This window comes from Phoenix dactylifera, chromosome 10, assembly GCF_009389715.1.
Source record: "Phoenix dactylifera cultivar Barhee BC4 chromosome 10, palm_55x_up_171113_PBpolish2nd_filt_p, whole genome shotgun sequence".
Taxonomy (NCBI): Eukaryota; Viridiplantae; Streptophyta; class Magnoliopsida; order Arecales; family Arecaceae; genus Phoenix; species Phoenix dactylifera.
Genome location: NC_052401.1, coordinates 3096386 through 3123345, shown reverse-complemented (window position 1 = coordinate 3123345; position 26960 = coordinate 3096386). Strand labels below are relative to the sequence as shown.

The 26960-nt window shown below is 37.2% G+C and overlaps 2 protein-coding genes across 2 annotated transcripts; both read left to right on the top strand.

Annotated features, from left to right (window-relative positions):
- The first annotated feature begins 1857 nt into the window (after positions 1–1857).
- On the top strand, positions 1858–3271 carry LOC120112135. The gene is made up of 2 exons (XM_039130783.1): positions 1858–2623; positions 2873–3271. Exons 1-2 carry the CDS (start codon positions 1890–1892, stop codon positions 2931–2933), a joined length of 795 nt encoding a protein of 264 aa, XP_038986711.1. The 5' UTR covers positions 1858–1889; the 3' UTR covers positions 2934–3271.
- A 4548-nt stretch (positions 3272–7819) lies between these two features.
- LOC103713818 (TOM1-like protein 3) lies at positions 7820–21503 on the top strand. The gene is made up of 10 exons (XM_039130782.1): positions 7820–8092; positions 8451–8567; positions 9989–10067; positions 10802–10900; positions 11006–11119; positions 14976–15130; positions 16464–16545; positions 18855–18940; positions 19021–19224; positions 20514–21503. Exons 2-10 carry the CDS (start codon positions 8461–8463, stop codon positions 21169–21171), a joined length of 1584 nt encoding a protein of 527 aa, XP_038986710.1. The 5' UTR covers positions 7820–8092; positions 8451–8460; the 3' UTR covers positions 21172–21503.
- Positions 21504–26960: the final 5457 nt, after the last annotated feature.

The following is a 26960-nucleotide window of genomic DNA, read 5'->3' as shown; positions in this document are numbered from 1 at the left end:
AACCAGATGACACTTCTGATATGAAATTTCTGCGATCGAAATCAAATTTTATGAATAAGTTGGCTTAGAATTCCTTGTTGTCAGCCTCCATATACTGTCCAAATTAAACTGGCATGCAACACGGAACATCATTTCGCATGTTTCACATTTATAATCTAATCCAACTGCCAAGTCTACTCTGAGATCTTATTTTATAATCTCGTTTTTCACATGATTAGCCATTGTTTGACAAAACCCATGGTGCAAATGTAGATAATGATGTTGCATTTAGCTAATGAAGCCATTTTATTCACCTTTTTAAGAGGAGTTTGGATTAAGATATATCATCAAAGCAGATTTATGTTCTCTCTCTTGCCGCGTTACTCGCCGGTGTGAACCATTCATTCCTCAAAGTGCACTACAAATAGAAGACTAATCTCAAGGACGGCTAAGAAGATTCTTGTTTCTCAAAGCAAAACTCATGGCTTGCTGACCGACTCGATCTTGCGGTGCACATGTGGAACCATCATGATTCAAGCAATTAGTTGATATGTACATGCACACGCACACCCAAAATTCCATGTATTATTACTGGTGTCTACCATTTTCTAGAAGTAGACTACGAAGTTGACTATTTGTATAATTGGTGGAGAAATTTCATGTAAAATTTACGAATTTAATTGATTAGATTAATCGATCTTAGTTTAGCTGATTGGCATTCCTTTCCATAACCTTCATGACGGCATCTCCCTCATAATTCTTAGAAGAAAAGGAGAAAAACAATAACAACAAGAATATATCTTGCGCACATTCTACTCCTCCATCCATATTTTTGCTTATTTATCAAGTTCAGAACCAGTCGGATTCCATTATAATAGTTAGGGTTTCTTAAGTATAGAATGAGTACTACAAAACCAGCTCATCCATTGACCTTAAACTAGGGAGTTAGGGGCTTCATATGATCTTTCCTTTAATCACTCAGTTCGGTTCGCAAAGTGGACAGATTAATTTTCACTCAAACTTAGGTCTCATTTTTTCATTGCACTAATTCATAACACGAGGTGGTGGGACCGGCATGCGCCGTGAGGACTGGACCCAGGTCCAACATCTAATGCTGGATTCTTCTAGGTATTTGCATGGGACAAAACATCTAACAGAAGTGTTCTTTACGTCCATTTGAAGTGGGGAGCAACGTCCTTGTTTCACTCCCTGTGATCCATACCTGACCTTTTCTACTGTATACAATAAGTCTGCGTCGGAGACTTGGATCCGAAGCATCCGAAGCATCTAATTCTTTATCATTCTGAAAATTGAGATCATATCATACCATTCATCACTTTCTTCTCCTTCGTTTTGTAGTCATTTAACAAATAACCTATCAGCCCATTCTACACGCCCTATAAGTGGGTCCAGTACATGAGCCGTCTACCTTGACCCAAAACTATACAAGACTTCTCATATTGTGTCTTGGGTCCTACTCCAATTTGGTTTGGGTCTTCTTGGCTGGTAAAAAAATCTAGGACTGAATCAAAACCGAAATGGTTCATGATTTGGGTCGAGTTTCGCTCCAAAATGACTCATCCCATAAGTTCAGGTTAGATCTAGGCTGACCATCATTGCATCTTTTAAGATTACGCAACCCAGGTGATGTGAAGTTATCATCACCAAATCTCAGAAACAAAACTTCAAGAAGGTTACCTTGCATGGCCTCTTTTGGAGAGAGAAAACAAAAGATTACGTGAGCATTCATCTAGAAACGAAGACTTTCCAACTCACCCTCTCAGGCCCACACAAAAGCAAGCCAACTTGATGAGGGAAAAAGACGCAAAATATGACACCGTCCCCAGCTATTAAAAGCAGACTTTGGCCCTTCCTCTCTGCAAACCACACCATTCCTCTCTCTCCCCACTATGATCCCTCAGTACCGAGGGCGAGAATTCCAAGCCAGAAACCAATTCACCTTCTCCAATCCTATCCACAGGGCGGGCAACGATCGGAATGCTTTGGATGGAATCGAGTATGGGACGTGGGCTGAGAGAATTAAAGGAAAGTATGGATACTTCGGCAAATCGGATGATCGTAACTTCGGTGCATGGCAACGAAGAGCTCCCCTGAATCATCATGGCGACCAAGTTGGCGAGGATGAATTCGGACGGCAAGCAAAACAAGAGGGTTATGACTCAGATGTTCCATCCCCGCCGTTGTGGAAGAAGCCAGGGTCGCCAATGGCCGAACAATTAGCGCAGGCCATTGCCGGATACCGGCAGGAGATGCTGGAGATAGTCCGGGATATGCCGGAGACAGCTTACGAGCTCTCTTTAAGAGATCTTGTGGAGTCACCAAGGATAGCGAAGCCACCGGTGCAGCAAACCTTAGGGAAAGGTGGAGAATTTTCGAAGGATAAGACCGAGAAGGAGAAAAGGAAGAAGGGAATAAGAAGGATGTCGAGGAGTGAGAGCATGGACCCTGGAGGCTTCCTTCTAAAGATGTTCCTTCCAAATCTACTCACTGGGAGGAGGAAGAAGAGCTTTGGAGGCTCTTCTGCTTGTGCAAAGGTTTCACCACAAGATTGTTGGAAGAAGAACACATCAGATGAAAAGGGAAGCAGCAGCAGCAGTAGCAGCAGCAGCAGAAGCAGAACCAGGCAAGCCTTTACTAGAATGAAATTTCTTGTAAAATCAGTTAACCATTTCCTTTAAATCAGTATAAACTTATAATTTATAGTTCAATAAGTAGAAGTAATGCAACAAAAATATCCCAGGAATTAGATAGGTAAAAAGTTAGATCACAGTAGTATGCAGAATGGCTACTAGTTAGGATAAAATTAATCAAGAAACCACTAAATAATTTCACTTACTGCATAAATACTTCACACGTTCCTTTGTTGTTGCAGGAAAGTGATTGGCTGCTATTCCTTCTTCCGCACAAATAAACACAAAGATGGAGAAAACTGAGGCGCCTATGTTCTGCAAGGGAAACCATAATACATGTACCTTTGACAGCCCCTGTTTTAATTCTGGGATTGTTTGATGATGAGATCAGCTGAAAGTTGCCAGAATGACTCGTATAGGGGTACCTATCTTCGCTTTTTTGGTTTGTTATGCAAACTGGGTTCGGTGATTAAAATATGCTTTTGATCAAGTAATGTGGTTTGGAAGCACCAGCATTGTACTCTATATATATCAACAGAAAATTTTCGGGGTAAATTGATGTTATTTCTTTACCTGCACCAGCATTGTACTCTATATATATCAACAGAAAATTTTTGGGATAAATTGATGTTATTTCTTTACCTGATTGTAACGAGCTGGGCTCTCACCTAAAAAAGCTAGCCGGAAGATTTTATCTAGATTCATTGATCTTGTATAAATATTCAAAATCTACCTAATACATAGTCGATGTGGAACTATATATATGCCCCAGGGATCCTTACATACTTCTTCCGTTTAAACTCTAATGTCCTTGACAGATTAAGAGTCTAAATTTATACAAATTTATTCATGAGTACCATAAATCCAATCAAAAAAATCATGAAAGGCCTATGGTTAGTCCTAATGAGCCCGTGCTGCAATGTCACCAAGTTCACATGGACCATGGTCAGGTCTGCATTGTTATAATCTAAGACCTCGCCCAAAAGGCTAGCCAAAAAGTATTATTTGAATTCATTAGTTTTGTATATGTACCGAAGATCTATTCAGTATATAGCCGATGTGGGACTAAACACAGGCCTGCATGGGTTCTCACATACTTCTTCCATTTACCTTGGCATTCTCACCAGGCTAAGGGTCTTAATCTATGCAAATCCATTTAAAAGTACCACAAATCCAACCACAAATACCATAATCGGCCCGTGGTTAGTTATAATGGGCCGTGTTGCAGTGTCTTCTACTCCACATGGGCCATGGGCTAGGTCTGTATTGTAACAATCTACGACTTCACCCAAAAAAACTAATTGGATGGTATTATCTAGGTTCGTTGGCCTCCCCTCATTTAAGCCCTAGTATTCTCGCTAGGCTAAAAGTCCAAATCCATTCAAATCTAATTACAAGTGCCATAAATCTAATCTAGACCCTTGCTACAGTATTCTTTAGTGTATATAGGCTATGGATTGGGTTCATTCTGATACTATTTATAATAACCTACGACCTCACCTAAAAAGGCTAGTCAAAAGTTATTATTTGGGATTATTGGCTTTGTATAAGTATCTAAAATTGATCCAATGTATAACTAATGTGGGACTACATATATGCTTGTATGGTCCTCACAATGGATCTAAGATAAAAAGCCCATCGGAGTTTTGGATGGTCCACCATGGAAGCTAGAGGGTGTTGGTCATAATGGTTAGAAAAGAATAGAAGAATCTTTTCCGAAAAACAGAGTTCCAGTGTTGTTCTTGAATCCATCTGCTTCCTTCTTAGAGATTGGACAAAATTGGTTTCTCTAGCAGCTGCCAATAGACTATGACCTTACTTCAATGTGTTTAGCTGGTTAACAACTTCACCGCAGTGCTGAGACTTGGGGGAGAGGCGCCCTTCTGCTCTTGGTTTTTTGCTCCTTTTGTGTCTCCCACTTGTTCCCACCTTGTTCCCTTTCTTTTTTTCACTCTCTTCTTCCTCTTGTCTTTACCTGTTCTCCTTTTCCTGTATTATCTTAATGAAAGTGATTAGGCTTCCATATTTCTTGATCAATTGTGTCAACTTGATAATACGAGGCTAAATATTTCTTTCCATATTTTTGATCTTTTCATATTTTTTAACTAAAGGTTTTAAAGGCATCCATCATAGGTTTTTTTGGATGGAAATACCATCTTGTACAGCACACGGGAATGAGGATCATGTGTATAAGAATATTTCAAATCACAGAAACACTCTGTCTAAAGGTGAAGCATTGATCCTGGACATTGTACATAGCTCTTGCAGGTGAAGCTAAGCTCATGATAAAGAAGTACATAGTAAGCCAAAAATAAAAAAAGAAAAAGTTACATATGTAAGCGAAAAATGCTAGTCTTTGACCACATCTTCATGATTGTTCTTGAAAGCTCTGATGAGTGTTACAGAAAATTTGGTATTGCCTCAAGAGCTGAACACCTGATGAGCCTATTAAGAGAGAGAGAAATGCAAGGCATTCCCTTGGACTCACAGGCTATTAACTTTGAACGAATGTAACCTGAATTCCCATAACTGAACAGATGAAGTTTATTTAGCAGAATCCTGTTTGGCTTTAAACTTGAATGCATATGTTCAGTATTTTATGCACTTGCTATTGCCTTATTGGAAAAACAAGAGCTAAGAGATAAAAACACTAAGATATGCTAACTGGCGTGCGACTGCTGCCGTTTGATCGTGATCGGGCAGTCAGATTTGATTTTCTATTTCTGTTTCACGATCTGGCGACCCCTGCCGTTTGATGGTGATGATGAGACTCGGTGGCTGGATTTGTTACGGATTTGGAAACAGAGCAGCGAGTTTTTTCGGTTCGTGAGAAACCAGGATATAGTGTGGGCTCTATTAAATTATTTTCAAAATATGGGCTTCCATTGATTGCATATTTTTGTTTTATAAAATGGATTAGACGTATGGCTCATGATGGTATGATGTGTGATCATTTTGTTTTATAGGCTTTGTACACTGTGGATGTATAGGATCAATTCTTATTTATTGTAGTAATTTTGATATATTGGCCAGAAAATTAATTCAAGTTTTAGAGTTTTTAATGGAAAGGCGCTTTTATGTTTTCTATATAAAGGCTAGATCCCTCTCTCATCTTCATATGGTTGATAGCTTGCTCCATTGACGGATATCTTTTGCAGCTGCTATTATTTTAGGTGATTGAAGAACGTATTCAATATGTTTTTTTGCAGATATATCTCTTAAATTTGAATACAGTATTATTGTGATTTTAAATATTAACATATTATTATTTATAATTAACAGGCTTCACTTGAAATGGGTACGTGCCACGCAAATGTATATAGAAATTGCTGTTGGCTGAGCGGAAGGGAAACGCATGTCGGGTCCGAGAAGGTCCGTACGAGACGGTGGTGCTGTGGGAAATGTGACAAAAACACCCGCTCGTACGCTCACGTCAACATGCGGCCCATTGCCCCATATCCTCATATTTTAATTGGGTGCGGTTTGGGTGTCGAACCGAGAGCGTGCGTTGTGCAACGGAAGGTGGAACACGAGAAGATACAGCTTTCGGAACATATACCAACTTGGGTATTTTATATTCATTATATTCGTTACTCATTTCATATGCAATAGTCCCATTTATTCGATCAAATAAATTTGTTGTGATGGATGGCTAATGATTCACAGAGAATACCTATAAAAACATAATAGCTGTTCTCCGTGAATCATTAGCCATCCATCATAACAAATGCCAGTGTCACTGGCTTGAGAATGTGGAGAAATTATTGATCAAATAGTTGGAACTATTACATATAAAATAAGCAAGAAATAATGAATATGATCCCATTAGGCACTGCTTTAGATTGAGTCTTTACATTTTGCATAGACTTTACACTTCACATGTTACTAATGTCAGTAAACATATGATGAGAACACCAACATTTTCTCTTCTAACTAAACATTCCATCCTATCACATAAATTGGTGATGAATCCATTACTTAACTTGAGGACATGATTGTAATAACCTTTTTCATCATAGTGCACCCATCTCAGCATGCAAGATGATGTGACCCTCATCAAAGCAAAAATTCTGATTTAGTATGAATATGAATAAGTGGATTATTTTTTATCATTATTTTGTTTTCTATGATTTTGATGTAAAAAGACAAGCCAAGAAGATGGGTTATCCAATGGAACCTAACCATCACATCTCACATTTGATGCATTCATATCGCCCATGACAAATGCAGCCATCTTGATCATAGATGAATGTCCTCATTCTTGTTTAAAATAAATTGTAGATAGCTAGGAATATGGCATATGCTATTGATGTCCTATGGCAATTTACTTTGTCTAAGGATGCCCTCTCTACACATATCTTTGACCAAGGATAAAACTAATAATGATAAAAAGCATGATTCAAGCATAATAGGATGAACAATTCAACACATAATAGGATAAATACATGGAGAAAATGACTCATATATCTCGCAATTAAGAGAATAAATATCCACCACCTATATCACTAAGATAGGTCAGAGGAAATTACTCCGTTCTCCTTCGATATGTTCTAATAAAGCTATCTATGCCAGTGCTAGCATGTTTATAATTTTCAATAGGATGAAAAATTCAACCATAATAAAATGAAAACATGGAGAAAATGAGACATATATCTCGCAATTAAGAGAATAAACATCCACTACCTATATCACAAAGATAGATCAGAGAAAATTACTCTGTTCTCCTTTGATATATTCTAATAAAGCTATCTATGCTAGTGCTAGCATGTTTAGAATTTTCAATAGGATGAAAAATTCAACCATAATAGGATGAAAACATGGAGAAAATGACTAATATATCTCGCAATTAAGAGAATAAACATCCACCACCTGTACTGCTAAGATAGATCAAAGGAAATTACTCCATTCTCCTTCGATATGATCTAATAAAGCTATCTATGCCGATGCTAGCATGTTTAGAATTTTCAATAGGGCCAACAATTCATTTACATCCCTAATCACAATCATGTACATCCCTAATCACAATCATGACATGATACACATGGATGTAGGTCAAACAGGGAAAGCTTGGACGAAAGAGGGAGACTCTTTTTAGTTTCACACCTAATGGAAGGAGAGAAACCTTAGGGCCTAAGGTCACCGACCCGTGCATTGAATTGGTTGGCCAGAGACCCTTATATACCTGGTTGTTGTGGACACAAAAACTATAATAATAGCAGTGGGAAGGAATGGAAAGTAGGAATTAAAAGTCCACATTTGCTGTCGTCCTTCCAAGATCCAGCCTCCGGCGTTCCTCATCTTTGAACCGTCTCGAACCCAGACGATTTCCTTCCCTATAAAAGTCGGCGCCCAGCTGCCCCCCACCTCTGTCTCTCTCTCTCTCTCTCACTCTCTTCCCCCAAATCCAGGCGTGCCAGCGTTGAAGAAAAGTATCTGGAATTCTTCGCTTTTGTTGGTGACAGGTAGATCCTCGTGCTAATTCTGGTCTTCAATTTGACCTCGGAATTGGAAAATCTCGAAACCCTCTTGATTTCGCCTCAGAGGTCTTGGATTTTCAGTTTTTTTCCCCCCACTGATCTGAATGCTTTTGAGGCGATGCTGTTTTGGGCTGTGAATTCTGACGGTTTTTGTTGCGATTGCGGTTGGGGATCTTTATTTTCTGTTATCCCTGAGAAAAGATCTGTTGTTGTTGCTATTTTTGGGGTTTTTGGTTGAAGGAGGTGCAGCGAGAAAAAGCGAGAATCGGGAATTCTAGGGTTTTGTTTTTGCGTGGGAATTGGGCTTCTTGGGTGGGGAATTCATGGAGAGTTTGGTGCGCAGGTGGGTTCCCATGGCGAACGCGGCGGCTTGCGCTGAGAGGGCAACGAGCGACATGTTGATTGGTCCGGATTGGGCGGTCAACATCGAGTTGTGCGACATTCTCAACATGGACCCTGGGTATGGTTCTTCGCCTCTTCTTGCCCTTTTCTTGTGTTTGTGATTCTGTTCGTTTCTTGCCTCTATGTTTTATGCGATTGATTTGATGAAAGCTTTGATTCGCCTTCGCTGGACTATGTCATAGATAATACTAGTCGGGTGCCTTGTTCTAATGGAGCTGTCTGCTTGTGTAATTGGTTGTGACAGACAGGCATTGCGATCTTAGTGAAACTATAAACACTGATCTCTGAGAAAGGTTGATAGTTGATTTCATGCCAAATTGTTCTGCATTATTCTGATTTTTTGGCCCACAACTGATGTATTACCTATGGATAAGCGAGCAATATGCCGAGAAAGTGAGATGCGTCCCTTTTCTTGGTTATGCTACCTCAATATATCATAGTTTAATCTGCCAATTCTCTTCCCGCATAAATTTATCTATGTTTAGCTTATTATTGAATGATTACGTATTTTTTTGTTGTCTGCTAGGAGTGTTTTTTTCTTTCTTTTTCTGAGGGGTGAACTGGTGAATGTAGAGGCTTGCTTTCTTTGCTAGGTTTGCTTCCTGTTCTTTTGACATGGTGTTGCAAGGCCATCCTAGTATAGAATCTGCTATTTCTTCTATTTGCTGTAATGTGTTATTCTATTACTATGAAATGCCTTTGGCTGCAATAAAGACCATGAGAAGTCTCTCAAGTGGTAGTTTGTTATTCTGTTACTAATTCTAACCTTTCTTCAGTTGGTACAGCCATTTTTGTTGTTTCTGTAGCAATCTTTTTTAAAGTATTTCAAAAACTAGATTTTGTCAGCTTATTTCTTTATCACATCAGGGGAAAAGGACAAGTATGTCTTCTGTTCACTTCCTGTACATATGTTGTCAAGAATATCAACTTTCCACTATTTCATGTTGCAAAAACATAATTGGATTTTTTTTCCCTCCAATGGAGGTTATTTAGATGCTGTAGCAATTATCTTGAATCAGTTCCATGGGGCACCATTGTTGCGTACGGACCTCATTTAGAATATAGTATTATACTAAATGTTATGTCAGTAGGGGAGGTTCATGTGCCTGCAAGCTAGTTATTTAGGTTGGACTATATGCTGACATCAAGTTGATTCTTCAACAAGACAATGCAGAACATGCATTCCTCTATGTGTCTAGCCTGTAAACACCAACATCTGATTTTTTGTATAGTACTCGACAGTTCACCTTTTCACACTAAACCTTGAAGTGAGCCCTGCACGTCAGAAAGGCAGTTTCATTATTGGTAAACCAGCATTCCAGAGAAATTTCGTTTCTATATTTTGAATTTAATTTCAGTTGTGTTTCATGCTGCTTGTTCTTGTATAATGCCATTGGATCATACTATTGTAAGACCACTTTCAATCTATTGTTGGAATTCTCAGCTTTTATCTATTTTTATCTCTTTAATGAAGTGCAGGCAGGCAAAGGATGCCCTTAAGATACTTAAGAAGCGCCTAGGAAGCAAGAACCCCAAAATACAACTTCTGGCACTTTTTGTGAGTACATGAAGCTCTGTTCTCCAGCAACTAAGAAATTTTCATTTTGCAAACTAATACTGTTAGAAATATATAATATTACAATTGCTTGTCATAATTTTTCCTACTACGTTTCTTTGAGTTTTGTTTCTAGCGATACTATTGGCAGGGAACACAATTTTCCAGTAGGATGGTTTTCTTGAATTCAGCTTTTTTTGTTTTTAATTTTTCTTATGCAAAAGGCCCTACATCCATATATCACTTACCCATTGCATCCTGTGCATTTAAAATTGGAAGTTGTTGGGGACAGCAAATAGCATTATGAAAATTCTTTTACAGCAAATAATTTCAATCCATGTTATGCATGTATGTCTTTATGCCGAAATCTCATCAAGCAGCTGAGGGAAAGGTTAAATATTACCTCCACATATGTGCATAATGTAAAACATAAGTATTCAATAGCTTTGCTTTCTTTGGCATCTTTAGAGGATAACAATGTGCTTTCGCTGAGAATTTAGTCCTTGTCCGAACAAATGAGAAAACAGATCCAAAAAACTGATCTCATAGAAAGAAGTCTTGCTACTTATGAATTCAAAAGTAAACTTTTCCAAATAGGTTGAATAATGACTTAGGTTCTTTTAGGGTTTTCTTGACAAGTTTACTTCAGTAGGGTTTTCTCATATGGTTTATTCTGTTTCCCTTGTAATAGATATTTGTTCTCTAGTAATAGATAATTTCTCATGTGGTATATTCAGGTGTTAGAGACTGTAAGCAAAAATTGTGGTGACTATATTCACCAACAAATTGCTGAGCGGGATATCTTGCATGAAATGGTGAAGGTAGTGAAGAAAAAGGTAAGTATTGCATCGCACCAAACACCTTTTATGCTATGTTTACATCATTGCATGCACATTGGAATGTGATTTTGATATAGCAGCTTCTTCAATTTATGTTTGCAGCCAGACTTGAATGTGAGGGAGAAAATATTGATTCTAATAGATACATGGCAAGATGCTTTTGGAGGAGCAGGAGGAAGATATCCCCAATATCATGCTGCATACCAAGAACTCAGGGTATCCTTTTAAACTGTTATCCTTTGACCTCCTTTTTTTTCCTTGTCTTTTCTTTTCTGCCAAGTCTCCTGTTTCATGTTGCATGCCCAGCCCTACCCGCTTTCTGGTTTATTTTATATTTAACCAATGAATGGTAGGAGTTTTAGCTTTGAATTTATCAATAACCACTTCCTTTTTTGACACAAACTCACACCTACAAATTATGATCAACATGTGATATGTGCATATAGTTTTTGCTTTCATCATTTATAGAACATTTAATTTGTAGTTTGCTATATCAGTCTGTGCTTAGATCTTGTCCGTGCAATTAGATATTGGTTTCAGTCTTCACCTGCCTCGTTATGAACTTACTATCTCAGCCATAGTAGTGATGTTGTGCATTAGAAGTTTGTTTCGTTCTAATCAACACATAGGAGAGAAATCATCACATAGGAGAGAAAGATCAACTTGGCATTCCAGATTCACATGGACTTGATAATAGGTTGGATTTGATAGAGAGAAATAAAATTAAAGTCTAGAGACAGGGAATGTTATAAAGGGCGATTTGTGTTTTGGGATCCTAGACGTTAGCCTTCAAGAGAGAGAGAGTGTGGATCTCATTCCAAGTCCACTTCTCTGGTGTTCATCTAAGCAGTCACATTGCTACTTGTATGTTAATACAAGTTAATTTGGTTAAGAAAATAACAGGATGCCTTTCCGAGAATACTTGTATAAATATCTTGCATTTTTTTGCTTTTTGGATAGAGCAAGTGTCACGCCACGAATCCAGCACCGGGGTCCGTCACGCGACACGACCGCATACTCCCTAGGGCAAAGCCCTAGAGAATATGTAAGGCCTAAAAATAACAAGATGCCTTTCCGAGAATACTTGTATAAATATCTTGCATTTTTTTGCTTTTTGGATAGAGAAAGTGTCGCACCACGAACCCCTCACCTGGGTCCGGCACGCAACACGGCCGCATACTCCCTAGGGCAAAGCCCTAGAGAATATGCAAGGACTAAAAATATAATACAACCTTAATATTCATATTCAACAATGATCTCAATTCATACCAAACAACAAAGTTGGTCTAATTACAAAATTTGATAATCCAAGCAGTATCATTGATGCTCAATTTAATAATCCCCTCTACTTGTGATCTCAACCATAGCTATGTACTATGCAACCTACAACTCTGAAAAAGAGAAAAAAGGAGTTGTGATCTCAATTTCTTTTTATTTCTGGCTTTAGACTAACCACAGTCATGTTTTTCGCCCGTGAGGGGGCAATCAATATAACATCGTTAGTTTAGAGAACCACATCCATTAGTCCAATTATGCAAGTGTAAGTTATGCTCATATATGCATCAATCATAGCATCAATCACAAGCTCACATGAAGAAACCATCATAAAACTATTTTTGCTTCTGACTTATCTAGATCATTAGCATATCATACATATATAGGTACAAAAATATTTATATCATGCAGGTCGGTGTACAAGAATTCTTACTTCTTTGCTGACAATCCAGATAGACTAATTATCTGTCTACACTGCGATCTACGAACTGGGGTGTATAGAACCTTGCTTAATGTCCTCTTGTCCAAAAGGTTGTTCTCCTATATAACTAAGTCAAAATCAAAACTTACCTCAGGTATCTGATAACCCAGAACCCTCTATTGATCCACTAAAGGGGTCCAACCTGTGATGGGGCAATCAATAATATCATATTTCAAGCCTGTGATGGGGCAACTAATAATAACGAGATAAGCCCAAAGTTCTTGTTTATTTAATCTAGTTCAAATTCACATATCAATTTCTTTTTATTTCCGGCTTTAGACTAACCACGATCATGTTTTCTTCTCGTGACGGGGTGATCTATATAACATTGGTTATTGTAGAGCACCCCATCTATTATTCCGATTATGCAAGTGTAAGTTATACTCATATAGGCATCCATCATACTATCAATCACAAGCATACATGAAGAAACCATCATAAAACTATTCTTGCTTCTTACTTATCTAGATCATTGGCATATTTTATATATATATATATATATATATATATATATATATAGGTACAAAAATGTCTATATCATGCAAGTCGGTGTACAAGAATTCTTACCTTTTTGCTGACAACTTAGACAGACTAATCACTTGCCTATACCGCGATATACGAACTGGGGTGCGCAGAACCCTGCTTAACGTCCTCTTGTCCGAAGGATTGTTCTTCTATAGAACCAAATCAGCATAAAAAATTATCCGAGGTATCCGATAACCTAGATTCAAGATAGAACGGTGGCCCAAAGACCGGAAAGGAAAAGAGGTAGCTCACCTTGCCTCCAACAAGCTCCTTTGGCCGGATCAACGACGAACACTCCAATCTCGCCCCATGGAACACCTAGCGATCAAAGCCTCTAATGAAAGAGCTCCCAAGGTTGATGCCAAAGAAGGGGGGAGAGGTTCTTTTATAGACAAGGATCGACTCAAATTAGGTAAGATCCGGTCGCTCTAGGCTCCCCCTTTCGGTGGAATCGGAGGGAGGTAAACAGAACAGGGGAAGAGGAAGACTTCAATCAGGAGTCTCCCTCCTCTGCCACATGTGCCAAGCATGTGATGAGTTCGGCCAGGCCTATTCGGGCTGGCTCACAAGCTCATAGGCTGGGCTAGGCGTGCAGGATCGGGCTGGGCTTGGCCACTCTGGGCCGGCCCACGGGCCCCAAAATTCTGGGTTATTGCAGAAAGGGTATTGGAAAGAAAAGAAGCTTGACTTCCTAAACCAACCATCCTCAAGATGAAAAGACAACATTTAGTAATTGCTTTTCAATAGAGATGTTATTAGAGTGGTGCTATTTGCGTAAAAAACTTGTATGTATGGAAAATTTGCTATCTATTTGTTTCTATCTATTGAAAGTTATGCATCTACATATCATCTCAAACAACCTAAAATATAGCGTAGGTGAGCTTTTATACAACCTCATCTATGAATAGTTTTCAAGAACTTTTCCATCAATGCTATAGTTAGTTCAGTTACTTCAGCATCTTCCTACGATGACATGAGTCATTTTGCAAAGTGGCACTTCAAAGCCTACCGGTGAATATGCAACCTTAACATCCCCAATTACATTTATTCTATAAACTTTGACAGCTACAAAGGTTTTTGTTGGTTATGATCATACGAGCATGTTACCATAGTATTAATGACTTTTACTCCTGATGACAAGAAACTCTTTTTTTTTTTTTTGAAAAAAATATACTACTATTCTCATCTTCATGCTTGAATGTTTTTCCTGATTTTATTAGCTGAATAAAAAAAACTATGCTTATATAAAACTCTATAAAATCCTGCAAATAATACATATTTCACTGGGGACGCCTGAGATGCTCTGATTTTTTTTGAATCCTGACTACCCTTTGAGATGTCTTCAGTACCTCCAAAATCCAAACTATTTCTCCGATAAATTTTCTAGTAACCAAAAATTTCCTAAATCTTTCTCTCTCTCTCTCTCTCTGTGTATGCATGTGTTAGGAATCTGAATTTCTCTTAAATTGTGCTTAATCATGAATTAATTTTGAGTTCTCTCTTGGCAACTCATTTTGAAGCTGTGATATGAACTAAGATCAAACTGAAGAAAACTGAACTTAAAACTAGGATAGAGGAGCATATTACTTGACTGTTCTTTGATTTTTCTGAGAATTCCATTTTTTTATCTTCCATTCTTGTGTTTTGGTTCATGTCAATAATTTTTTCCCCACTTCATATCTTGGATATGCTGCAGCAGTTTCGTTATTTGATGACTAAAATTGTCTTGTGGTTTGTAATGGGTCATCAACAATGATATTGGAAGATTTTCCCCCCTTATTGTTGTGGCAGGCTTATGGAGTAGAATTTCCACCACGTACAGAAAACAGTGCACCATTGTTTACGCCTCCCCAAACTCGCCCTGTGACGTATCAACCTGCTGCATCAGCATATGAGGATGCAGCTATACAGGCTTCTCTTCAGTCTGACGATGGTCCTGCTTTTAGGTACTTATTCTACTTTAGTATTTTATGCTGTTCTCTTTATATATGAGAAATTGCATACAAATAATTTTGAGGATTGAGTAGCTAGAAAAAAGATGTGGCATGAAATTGTATAATAGGATATGACAGTGGATCAGGTTGTAATTCAATCTGGGGCTTAATTCGAAACAGATGGTGGATCAAACCACAAATCTTAATATTCGTTTCCATTTTTTTAAAAAAAGTTAAGAATAGAAACAAAACATGAAAATTGAAAAATGAGTCAATGATAAAATAGATGAATGGAGGGTAAAAGACCATACACATAAAAAGTCTATATTCACCATCATGAGCCCATATATGCCATATTTAATGAGATAAATACCATAGCCAAGTATTCAAGATATTTATGTACTATCCATCAACTCAGTTGTCTTTTAGTTTTAAGGGGAAAAAAGAAATCAGGTTTCAGCAAATGGTTGGAAAAGTACAAATGTTTACCTCTTCTTTTAAACTCCATGAACTCCCAAGTTTCTTTTTCCTTCCTTTTAGAAGTTAGAAACACTAGTCATCTTTCTAATTTTATGCGCTTGAAGGGTCTTATGTTAAATATGTAATTCTAAAAGCCTACAGTCAAATTAATTGTTGGAAATGACTTGTTTGGATATGTAAACAACATGGCCAATTTGGATCTTATGATCCAAGGATTGTATGATCCTTGCTATGATCTTTATCTCATGATCCTGATTGGTTCCAACTTAAGGATGAGATCCAAATTCTTTAGGGACATTTTGGTCCAGATTGCAAGATTCAATTTAAAATGATTCATGTTGGACAAGTTCTCCAAAAGGTGTCTAGGTATGGTGTACTTGTTTTTTGGTCATTGTCAATGAGGTGGCAAGCTCTCATATTAAACAATTCCTCCGAGAGGTATTGTTCCTTCTAACTCTAATGTATTTGCTTATATTGTAATGGAAGTCTCTTTGTTGAATGCGTGTTATAGTGATTTTATTAGCAGTTACGAGAGGAGGTAATAATAGGGCCTGCATATGTTGAATGTTTGCAATGATTTTGTTCAGCATACAAGTTGAGTTTGTGCATGTGTAGATAGAGTACTTCTGGTCAGCACAAACTAGAGTTGATAAATATGTCTGTTACAAATTAGCAAGCGAATGTACATTTAGGGTGATACTATTATTTTCACTTCTGTGCATGGAACATGATTGCACACATTGTTGAATTGGTTGTTTTGATTGTTAATGCCACTATTTTATGTTACTTCCATTTTTATGCATTTTATTTTTGAAATATTTTGGAAAAAAATGCATTTTAATACTGTTTTATTGTTGTAATGCAGCTTGCATGACATTCAAAATGCTCGAGGAATAGCAGATGTGTTGGCAGAGATGCTGAATGCATTGGATCCTCGTAATTCCGAGGTGGAATTGTCTTCTAGACTTTTTTTTTTTTAAAGTCACCACCTGTGGAGTCTTAAGGAAAAAAACAAAATACAGGAAACTTTGCTGTTTTCAATGATTTTTGTACAGTTCTGGATATTTCATCTTTCACTTTTGAAGAACTTCTTGTTATGATGTTACATTTTATTTGGTTTGTCTCTTCACATCCTAAAGCATGGGGTCTTGATAGCCACTAGTAAAACTATAACAACATCTTGTCCTGTAAAAGGTATAATATTTGATTGAGAACAGCAAGAGGCTAAAGCAGTTTAAAGCTAATTCCAGCATAGATTAGATTTAATATCATGCAGAGAATCAATCTGCAGTGCCAACAATCCAGTGAAGAAGAAGAATAGCAGCAGAAATAAGAGAGAATAGTAGAAAGTATTAGAAAGTAGGGAAGAAATAAAGTGAAGTAATAAAAGAAGAAGAAAGAAATAGAGAAGCAAATAGGGATAGAAACAGAGAAAGATAAGAAAGTCCAAATATGGCCTAAAGAAATCATTTCATTCGTTCAAAATAAATCATGTGCAATGCATTTTCATTTAGTCCTAATAGACCCTTTTATAAACTCCACATGACTTGTTTTCCAAGTAAATCAGGACTCTTGATAAGCAAGCAAGTGATTCCCAAATCCTGAAAAAATAAATTACGGAATAGCACATAACCCTGTGTAGAAAGACACCTAAAAGTCTAAAACAATCAAAAATCAAATCCTGATGATTTTATGACTTGTTCAACCCAACATATACATAATATATGACTCTTTTACACCAATTTCACTTAAAATGGTACTCTAAAACCAATTCTGAAAATTACCTAAATGAAAATCCCAAGAGATACAAAAAATTGAATTGCACTTTTTATTCGCCATCATAATATTCTGAACTCATGTTAAATAAATGAGTCAAGTTCATTCTGAGTGACAATAGTAGCTTTTACTTTTGCTAGCATAATACATTGTGTTTTGATTTCATAGTTGTTTAAGGCACTGAATAAATTCTTTTGACTTCTTTTGATGTACTCTGTGGAGTTTATTGTGTCATATATTATACCTGTATGTGTCAATGTTAAAATGTTAGTAGCACTCGAGTGAAAGATACAGCAACTGAAATCTACTAAAGTTATACTGAATATTCTAATTTACATAATTCAAACATGTTCTTAACACTATAGTCACAGATATAACTTAAAATCCATCATAAGAAAAAGTTGGACTATATATTCTGCTTTAGGATGAATAAGTTAATGATGAAGATGTCGGACATTCAAACATAAAACATGGATGAGATGTTCCAAATATCGTGGTTAAGTTCCTTCAGAAGGAGTGCATGCCCAGAAAACATGCATGACTAAAATGAGATTGCTGGTTGTGTATCTGCCTGTAAAACTAGGATTGACCAGGTCAGAAATAGTTAACTTCTTTTGTCTCATTATGGGTGTTTGGGCGCTAGACATAATTGCGCTTTAAGGATTTTAATTCTGACATGTTAAAAAGAGGCATGATATTCAATTCAAGGCTTTACGGAAATTAATTGTTGAGTTGGTTGACCATTGTTGGCATTGATAAATGATTAGCTCACTACATTGTTCCTGTCTCCATGCATACAAGATAAAATCAGTGTTAAGAATATAAGATGATTTTTTAATTATTTTTCTCTGAACTCATTAGAGGTTCGTTTCCATATTCTTCTGTGCTGATACATGTGTGTATGCATGGTTATTTTATATGCAGAACCATTCTTAATCACTATGCTCTCCTTCCTTTCAAGTGGGTGATTGCATGGATATATAAATAGATGTCTAGATATAATAGGTAGAACATAGATATTTAGAAAAAAATGTGTATAATCTTGGAACATGAAATTCCATGTAAGTTCTTCTGTTATTTTGAAGAAAGCGAACATTATTAATTTTAAAAGATTGTGTGCATGACCCTAATTAGTTTAGTATGAACTTATTCTCCTTGATAATTTATATATTTAAACAACAAAGCATCAGATAATGTTCAAAACTACTAATGTTAGTCAATTAGTCAATGCTCCTGCTCCTGCCATCTGTGTAGTTAATCTGTTAGTGTATTTTAATGGTTGCTCTGGAACATTTGCCTAACACTACTAGTGTGCTATTGGGATGGAGAGAGATGATGGTAAGCAAAATGCTTTTGCATGGACTAGTTAAATCCAACAGCAAGAATTGTACCCAACTCTTTTGTTATTAACTGGATAATTCTCCGACTAATTTGTCTCTGACCAATTTTTCATGCCACTGAATTATGCTTCTCATGACAGGATGTAAAGCAAGAAGTTATTGTTGACCTTGTCGAGCAATGCCGTACTAATCATAAGCGTGTCATGCAACTTGTGAATGATACTGGGTATGGTGTTTATCATGTTGCAAAAAATATCATCATTTGGAATCATTTGATACTGACATTGTTGTTGCATAACTTTACAGAGATGAGGAACTTCTATGTCAGGGTCTAGCACTAAATGACGAATTGCAGCGTGTGCTTCAACGGCATGATGACATTCTGAAGGGAACTCCTCCTGTTGGTGGAACAACAGTGGCCTCAACTACACTAACTTCAGCTGCACCTCTTGTCAATGTAAATCACGAGGATGATGAGTTAGAGGATGATTTTTCTCAGCTTTCTCACAGGTAATATGCATGGTTTCTATATTTTTGAATTAAGCCTTGTTTTGTGTTTCGATATCATTTGGTGCTTGAGCTCTGAATATAGAGAATGGCTTGTACAACCACACATAGATAATCTTAAAGGTGATAGGAATGTCATGTTGATATGGGGATAGTATGTGTTTTCGAACTTATTTCTCCTTTGGTCTTTGAAATAGAAGTCTATGCGGCTATGATTTTCATTATATAAAAAATTAATTAGTTTCATTTTTTTAACAAGCATATCATCTTTATTGTACTCTTGATATGCCATGAGCTCCTTTTCTTAAGGATGCAATATTGGAAGCCTGTTGTCTTTCCCTGAAAGGAACAATCCATGGTCTATTGCGCTTCGTCTGATGTAATCTCTGGTCAATTAGAGATTACTTGTGAATAGGTCTCTCCAGTTTAAATTCATATCTGAATTGGATCTGAATAATGAGCATTCTTCAAGCCCTTTCAATTGATAGGATAAAACAATTTCAAAACTGAGAATCGTATCTGAATAATAGAAATGATTTGACAGCATAATAACTCCAGACCTGATTCTGAACTTGTAATTAGCAGAAAGATGCCATCAAAATCAGAGAATTAACACAACAAAGAAGAAGATGACTAAGATAAAGAGGGATGGGAAGAAGAATCAAGTAGAGAAGAATAGGGAGAAGCAGCAGTAGAGAAAGAAAAAGAGGCCTTCGGTCATTTATTTTGTCAGTCTTTCTCATGTAAATTTCTATCTAATGATCTGCCTGACTGTCGTCCAAAAGAACCCTTTAATAGTCTAACCAGATATTTGCTGGAGCCGTGAATTCCTGTTATTTGGCTTGTAACCCTGACATACAAGATGCTATTGTACCCCCCCTCCTTTGGTTCTGTTATGTAAAGTTACCTTCTTTGGAGTTGAGCCTACTCAGCGAGCAAGAAATATAAATCTTCACCATTAGATCAATGAAGAAATTTTCCTTCTTTTGGATGCTATTCAAATTTTGCATATGCATGAATTGATGTTTAACACCATCACATTTGGTAAGTTAGGAGCGCCTCTCAAGTGGTGCTGAGTTACTCCTGGTAGCATAAATGAAATGTTTGGGAACTATAATACAACTTGTATTCTGGAACCATGCAGCAAGCTCATGGCACTTTAGGGACTGCATGCTATAAAGTAGCTAATTTTAGCCTGACTTTGCTGGTAGAAATTTAAGTTAGTCAAAATTGCTCATGATAATCCATTGTAACCATATTTAACCAGCTCATATCGTCTGCTGATGGTTCAGGAGCTCAAGGGATGGTGCATCAGGCCGGAGTAGGAAGTCTTCTATTGCCAAGAACCCAAGTCCACTTCTTCCTCCACCACCATCATCAAAGAGGCCAGTCAGCACAGATGCAAGCCCGGTTGACTATCTTAGTGGAGAAACTTACAGATCAGAAACGCCATCAGATGCTCATGTGAATCTGCCTTCACCACCCAACTCATCTGTGTCTTCCCCTCCCACTTCAGGATTGGACTCAACTCCACCATCAGTATTCTCTGGCCTACCCAGATACGATGAGCCTGCTCAAACCACGAAATCCACTACAGAGAATCTTCCAAAGGCTCCTTGGGAAGTCCAACCTGCTGGTTTCTTACCACCACCTCCGTCAAAGTATGGTGAAAGGCAGCAGTTCTTTGAGCAGCACCAGCAAACTTTCACTGGTGGGAATTCAGGAGGAGCACACGACGGATTGGTAGCTCAGACCCAGAACTTATCTCTTAATCAGCGAAATGACGACCTGAGCCAGCAGGAGGTTCCACAAAATTTTGAAGGTCAGGACTCTCTGCTACAGAACAGACAGGCTCAACCTGAGGATTCCCTATTCAAAGAACTGGTTGATTTTGCAAAAGCCAAATCATCTCCTTCCACCAGGCCGCCCAACAGCCGTAGAACGCGTTAAATGATCTTTTCATGCATGTGTGGTGGCTTGTGTAATATTCATAGTGGGTTTATCATGCAGAATGAGAGGACAGGACTAAGTTGCTAGTGAAATAAAGACAGGACTTTGTCTATGGTTTAAATATTGTTCTAGTTGGTTATTCTGTGAGTTGTGTATAGCATGATCAGAATAGCGTTGGTGTCATGCATTTTGGTTACAATGTGTGATGACTGATGAGTCATGGTTTCTTAAATCCTTGTCTGAGTTAATAGGGGCTTCATGCCTCCATGTTCTTTCTTGATCAGTAGCTGTACAAAAAATTTATATCATACTATTTGGCATCTTGTTGATTACATCTCGTGTCAAGCTTTTAAGTTTAGCTGCACATATTGGAGCTGTGTAAGCACTGTTATTTGGATGGAGGATCTGAACTGAATTTTGACATGCTTAAGCATTCTTTCCAGCCCAGCTGTCATGTGATTTGGACGTATGATAAGTTGAAAAATTCTGGGAAGTTTATAGAGTATGCAAGGGATCCATGCCTCAATAAATTGTTGGATTCAATTTTTGAAAGTATAAAATCCCACGTAGTATAATGGTTTGGTATAGTTCAGCAAGTTACTTTCTTTGTGATTTCTCTCTGAAAAGAGAATGCAGTTGATTATGCTTTTGGATTGGTGATTCTGGTAACCATCCTTTACCCATCCGTCACTTTGAAGATTGTGTTTCGAGTGTCGCTGCCCTTCTTGTTGCCTGGTCTCATCTGAAGTCTTTTTAATGAGCCAGTTGCTCTTTATGGTATTTTAGGGATCATTACTGAAAAAAATGCCACTATGCCAAATGGCACCGTTATATTGTGACAACTTACAAGAGTAGTACCCAATCAATGAAGCTCTTTTGGGTATCATGGTTGAAGCCAAATGTAATATGCAGAGTTTAATATTGATGTCAAGCTTTATGGCGGTATTATAAGCAATATGTTTCTGATGGACAACGGCTGCAGGGTTGGCAGGGTTTATTATCACCTGGCATTCAGTTGTTCGATATCTATCCCTGCATGAGATGATATATCTGCCTCATTTGTCGCCAGGGTCAGCAGGATCATTACCGGCGCACTCCTGAATCATGTTGCTACTTCGATTGCTGTTTCAGGGAACCCGTGACCTTAAATCTCCAAGCAAGGCTCAATTGAGTGTACCTTTCCGAAGGAAAACAGGTCAGCTATTTGAAATAGGAAACAGGTTGGATGTTGGAGTGTTCCCACCATATTAGCCGGTCGTCACATCCATCGCGTTCCAAGATGGAAATAATTCTCATACAACCGGCCTCAAACTGTGTTGAAAGTGATCAGAGACAATTAGTCTGCAAAAGCGAAAGAAAGCCAGAAATTCCATCCGAATCTTAAATGGCAGTACCATTTCTTAGGAGCCGATCACTTCATATATTAGATCCATTCCTTGCTCCCTACCAAACGTGACCTACAGCTCATACAAGCAGCATTGGACCAGTCGTTTAGTCCCCTTATTGTCAAAGAAGTCCTTTTCATTGGCTGTCCAATTCGTCCCAACCTCCGTCTAAAGTGCGTTGGCAAGGAAGGAGGCATTGGAAAGGCCACACCATGCACAAAAGTACAAGAGACATTCGAAAAACGACGCCACACCATGCACAAAAGTACAAGAGACATTCGAAAAACGACTAGTCGGTAGGCCGACCACCATTACATAGAGGCAACTACCGGTCATGAGCGATAGTGAAGCTTAGAAAACTACCAGTCATGAGCGATAGGGAAGCCTAAAAAGGCGGAAGCAGTTGCTTGACGGACGAAGCCAAGCCAATGGTGGAAACATTCGAATTTTGAAAGGTGGGAGCTGTTGGAGAAGCAAAGTCAGAGATGTCTTAGAAATTTGGATGAGGCCATCCATGCTATGATGAAACTAGCTCCTTCAGTTATATCTCATCATGATATGCTCGTAATACAATCATGTTTTTTATGGCATGTGTGCAACAGCCTTGATAATCTTTTCTTGTTTTCCATGTGTTCTTGTATTATTATATAATCAAATTAAAAAGTCGATAAATTTGAATTTCTGTTACTTTAGCTTTATTGAACAACAATAGATTTTATTATGTTCTCTCGTTTGGAGACGCTGACAAATTTACCACACTACTATAGGATTAGTGAATCTATGTACTTATCTTGCATTAAAGATATTCAATCAATAAGGATATTTAACTTTTGCGGTCATGAGAGTTTAATTGTGATTTCTGGGCAGAAAATAGGAATTTTGGTTAGCATGTGGAATACATGTGATGGCTGTGAATCCTTATCTGATTAAATAATTTATGTAATTTTAAAAATATGCTGAACTTCAGGGAGGTGCATTTCCCTTCTTTCTCCACCTCAGGACAGCTGCTGAACTACGTTACTTGGTTCTTTTTTAAATTTAGAATAGCTGTGGTGGTGGGAATGTGCAGACATTTTGTCTCCCTTAAAGATCAGATTACATTTAAAAAAATAAGACTCTGTTGGACACCACACAAGGCCAGACTCAAATGCTTTCTATCATATAAGAGAACAAAATATATACGATGTCATCGTCATTCATGTGACTTATCAAAGTAAGACCTAATATTTGCAGACTTGTCAGTCGATACATTATGAGGGGAAATTTAAAGGAGTACAATTTTAATATTTTTCCATTAAGCTTATCAATGTAAAACATAAAGTTTGCTGGCTTTTGCTTGATTAACATGTTATATTACATAGTGAGGATCGACGGCCACAAAATATTATAATTTATAGCCATACCAAAGCTCAATTGCTTGAATATGTTGTCAAGGCAATCTCAGCAACAAAGTATGAGCATCATCAAGCTGTCTTTTAATTACAAGACAATTTAAAAGATCAATGACCTGAACATGACCAACATCATGTAGATAGACATATAATATTTCATTTATGAATAGTCCCATGATATAATTAATACAGTGTAATGACCTACGAAACATTTGTTTGACTGAATTTTGATGCTCAAATATATTGTTGTCATTGAAGGATGAAACATCTTAGAGAAGTTGAAGTTTTCTTGACCTTTGTATATGATATTAATGTAATATTAAATGTTTTAAGATTACAAGCATGAAGCTTCAAATAGTTAAAAACATCCCATTGGTAATTGAGTTGTAAAAAACCCCATGATATTGTTAAACTTTGTAACAATAATGTCAGGCTCTTGGAAATGTAAGCAACTATATTTTGGTAATGTACATCATTAGAAGATTTTGAGCTGTTGCAAAAGTTCAAGGGGAATAAATTTTTCAAACGAAAGAAAATCACATTATTTCATATACTTTCACTTGGTAAATATTTTTAAATTACATAGTGAATCTGAATGACCATAAAATTCGAAACATATCGATGTCCAAGTGAATGACTGTGTTGTTAGGTGGATGCATATCCTGAATATTAAGGCTCAGAACTATTAATTGAAATGGAGAACCTATATGAAAGTTTAACTACATGCACTGGTGTTAGCATCACTTGAATAAACATGGAATAACCCATGTTGGATAACCTGTAAAATACTAGGGAAAATCCTTTTCTCTCTGAGTAGAATGAATTTGATTTTCAAGCAATTCTAAGACCCAAAACTTTTCGTATTGATTGTTTTGAAGTGAAGTTATTGAAGGCATCTTCAGTTCTGATAGTCCTTAGCTTTTAACATTAGAAAATGACTTATCTACTTACATTGCAATCAACTTTAGGTGCTTAGAAAACAAGAACTCAGTCCTTTGTACTAGTATTGTCATTTGCACCCTGAACACTTGTACAATTTGTGTGTGGTAGCAGAAGAAGGAGAGCAAGGAGAGGAATGGGGTTAGGACAGAGGAGTTACTTCAAAATTTTCTCCAACAAACATGGCAATTATGTGATGTAGGGAGAAAAAAAAAATTGACTTCTAGACCAAGATTTAGGAACCTGCCTGGGTCATAAAAAATGGAATGAGGGCCCAAGCAATAATTTGATTAGTTCTATATATTGTCTTATATTTGATATTACAAAAGATTGGATTACTAAACAAGTAATGTCTAATAATCTCTAATCCGAGAAGTATGGATTATTAGGGGCCTATTTGGATGTCAAATTCATAATCCAAGAATACTATCTGCCACGCAAGACAGGTTCCGAGAAAAAGATTACAATAGCTAACATGTTGAACAATCTGACGATCTTCGGGTTTTTCATTATCCCTATTTTTCGGGAATAAAATAAATCATCATTTTATCACTTTTGGTTATTCAAATTCTCAGGACTCAGTTGTCGGGTCGCCACTCCGGATCCATGAAAACCTCTCTTCCAAGTGATCTTTCTCCTCAATATTCCTCGAGACTTTTCCACCACAGCAGATTATAACCATGAATTTTGCATTTGAGCATCCAAAATGGTCTTTTAATTTCTAAAATTAACTCAGATAATAGTCAGAGTAGAAACTTATGAAAGTGACTAGGAGCATGCTTTAATATTTACAGTCAAGTCACCATAGTCTTTTAAAGCAGATAACTGTTGTATGCTTGTGGTTTCGATATGCAATGCTAATATGAAATATTCATTATTATGGCCTACTCAGCTGAAGAGCTCAGTTTAATACATATTGAAAACAACATGATTTACTTTCCTGGGCAAGATGGTGACCTTAAGTGTGTCTATGCTGATGAGGTTTTCTATATCTGTAACATTTAGAATTTCAAAAATTCTGTAAATTTTGATAAGAATTCCTTTAAAATTGTGAAATTAATAATTTTAACCTGTCAGTGTAAACCAATTAAAGGCATGTTTGGATGATTGGCTGAAATCCCTAAGATATTCATGGGTTGGGCCAATACAACCAGCAAAATCATACAATTATTAGCTAGGTTAGATCTATATTCATAAAATACCTAGGAGTAGCTTTGTAGTGGGTTGGCTCGAATCCATTGGTGGAGAAAAAAAATTGTTGAGGTCTTAGTTCTTTGAAACTGTGGCAGTCCTTGCAAAAAGGTTAAGCAGAATAAAAAATGTGAACATGATAGTGCTTGATCTTTCTCAATGGCAATTCTTAGAACAGATAACGGTAAAAAAACATTGATGGTTCATAGTATTAAATCTATTTTGTGGTCAAAACAGATGTGCTAGGTTGAACAAAAACTGCAGATCATTTTTGCCACTAAGTACAAACACTTGAAAGCTCTGGATAATGGAGGAGCAGAGTTCTCTAACATTGACTATGCTTGATCATCAATAAGAAAGCTATGCAACAAAATAAGCAGGTTTTAAGTCTCAATGAGATGTGGGTCGTCCCATCCTGTTTATGTGAGAAAATGGGAATGGGGTTGGGACTCTGAAACCTATCCTTGCGGGAGAGAAGAAGAAAGAAGAAAAAAAGAGAGAAAAAAATGAAGAAAAGGAAAAACTCAAAAGAAAGAATAGGAAGAAAAAGGAAAGAAAGAAAGGGAGTAAAAAAAGAAAGGAAAGAAGGAAGAAAAGAAAGAGAAAGAATAAAAAAAGGAAAAAAGAAATAAAGGAAGGGGCAAGAAATAGAAAGAAAAAGAAAAGAAAGAAAGAAGAAAAAAAAAGGAAGAAGAAAAAAGGAATAGAGATGGAGGATATCTATCGAGACACATGACAGGGACAACCGTCGAGATGGGGTGGGACAATGGGGTGTCCCATTTTAGGGAGAAACCTGGACATCCTCATCTCACAGGATTTAAAACCTTCATTGTAATTTAAATCAATAGATGCCATTTAAAACAGAATGCACAAGATAAGAGAT

What these genes read in the sequence shown, in the direction of transcription:
- LOC103713818 (XM_039130782.1), top strand. Translation starts at nt 8,461, where the DNA reads ATGGCGAACGCGGCGGCTTGCGCTGAGAGGGCAACGAGCGACATGTTG. An exon ending in TACAACTTCTGGCACTTTTT is followed by an intron (nt 10,068 to 10,801) that starts GTGAGTACATGA and finishes TGGTATATTCAG; the next exon opens with GTGTTAGAGACTGTAAGCAA. An exon ending in TGGATCCTCGTAATTCCGAG is followed by an intron (nt 16,546 to 18,854) that starts GTGGAATTGTCT and finishes TTCTCATGACAG; the next exon opens with GATGTAAAGCAAGAAGTTAT.
- LOC120112135 (XM_039130783.1), top strand. Translation starts at nt 1,890, where the DNA reads ATGATCCCTCAGTACCGAGGGCGAGAATTCCAAGCCAGAAACCAATTC. An exon ending in AGCAGCAGAAGCAGAACCAG is followed by an intron (nt 2,624 to 2,872) that starts GCAAGCCTTTAC and finishes TTGTTGTTGCAG; the next exon opens with GAAAGTGATTGGCTGCTATT.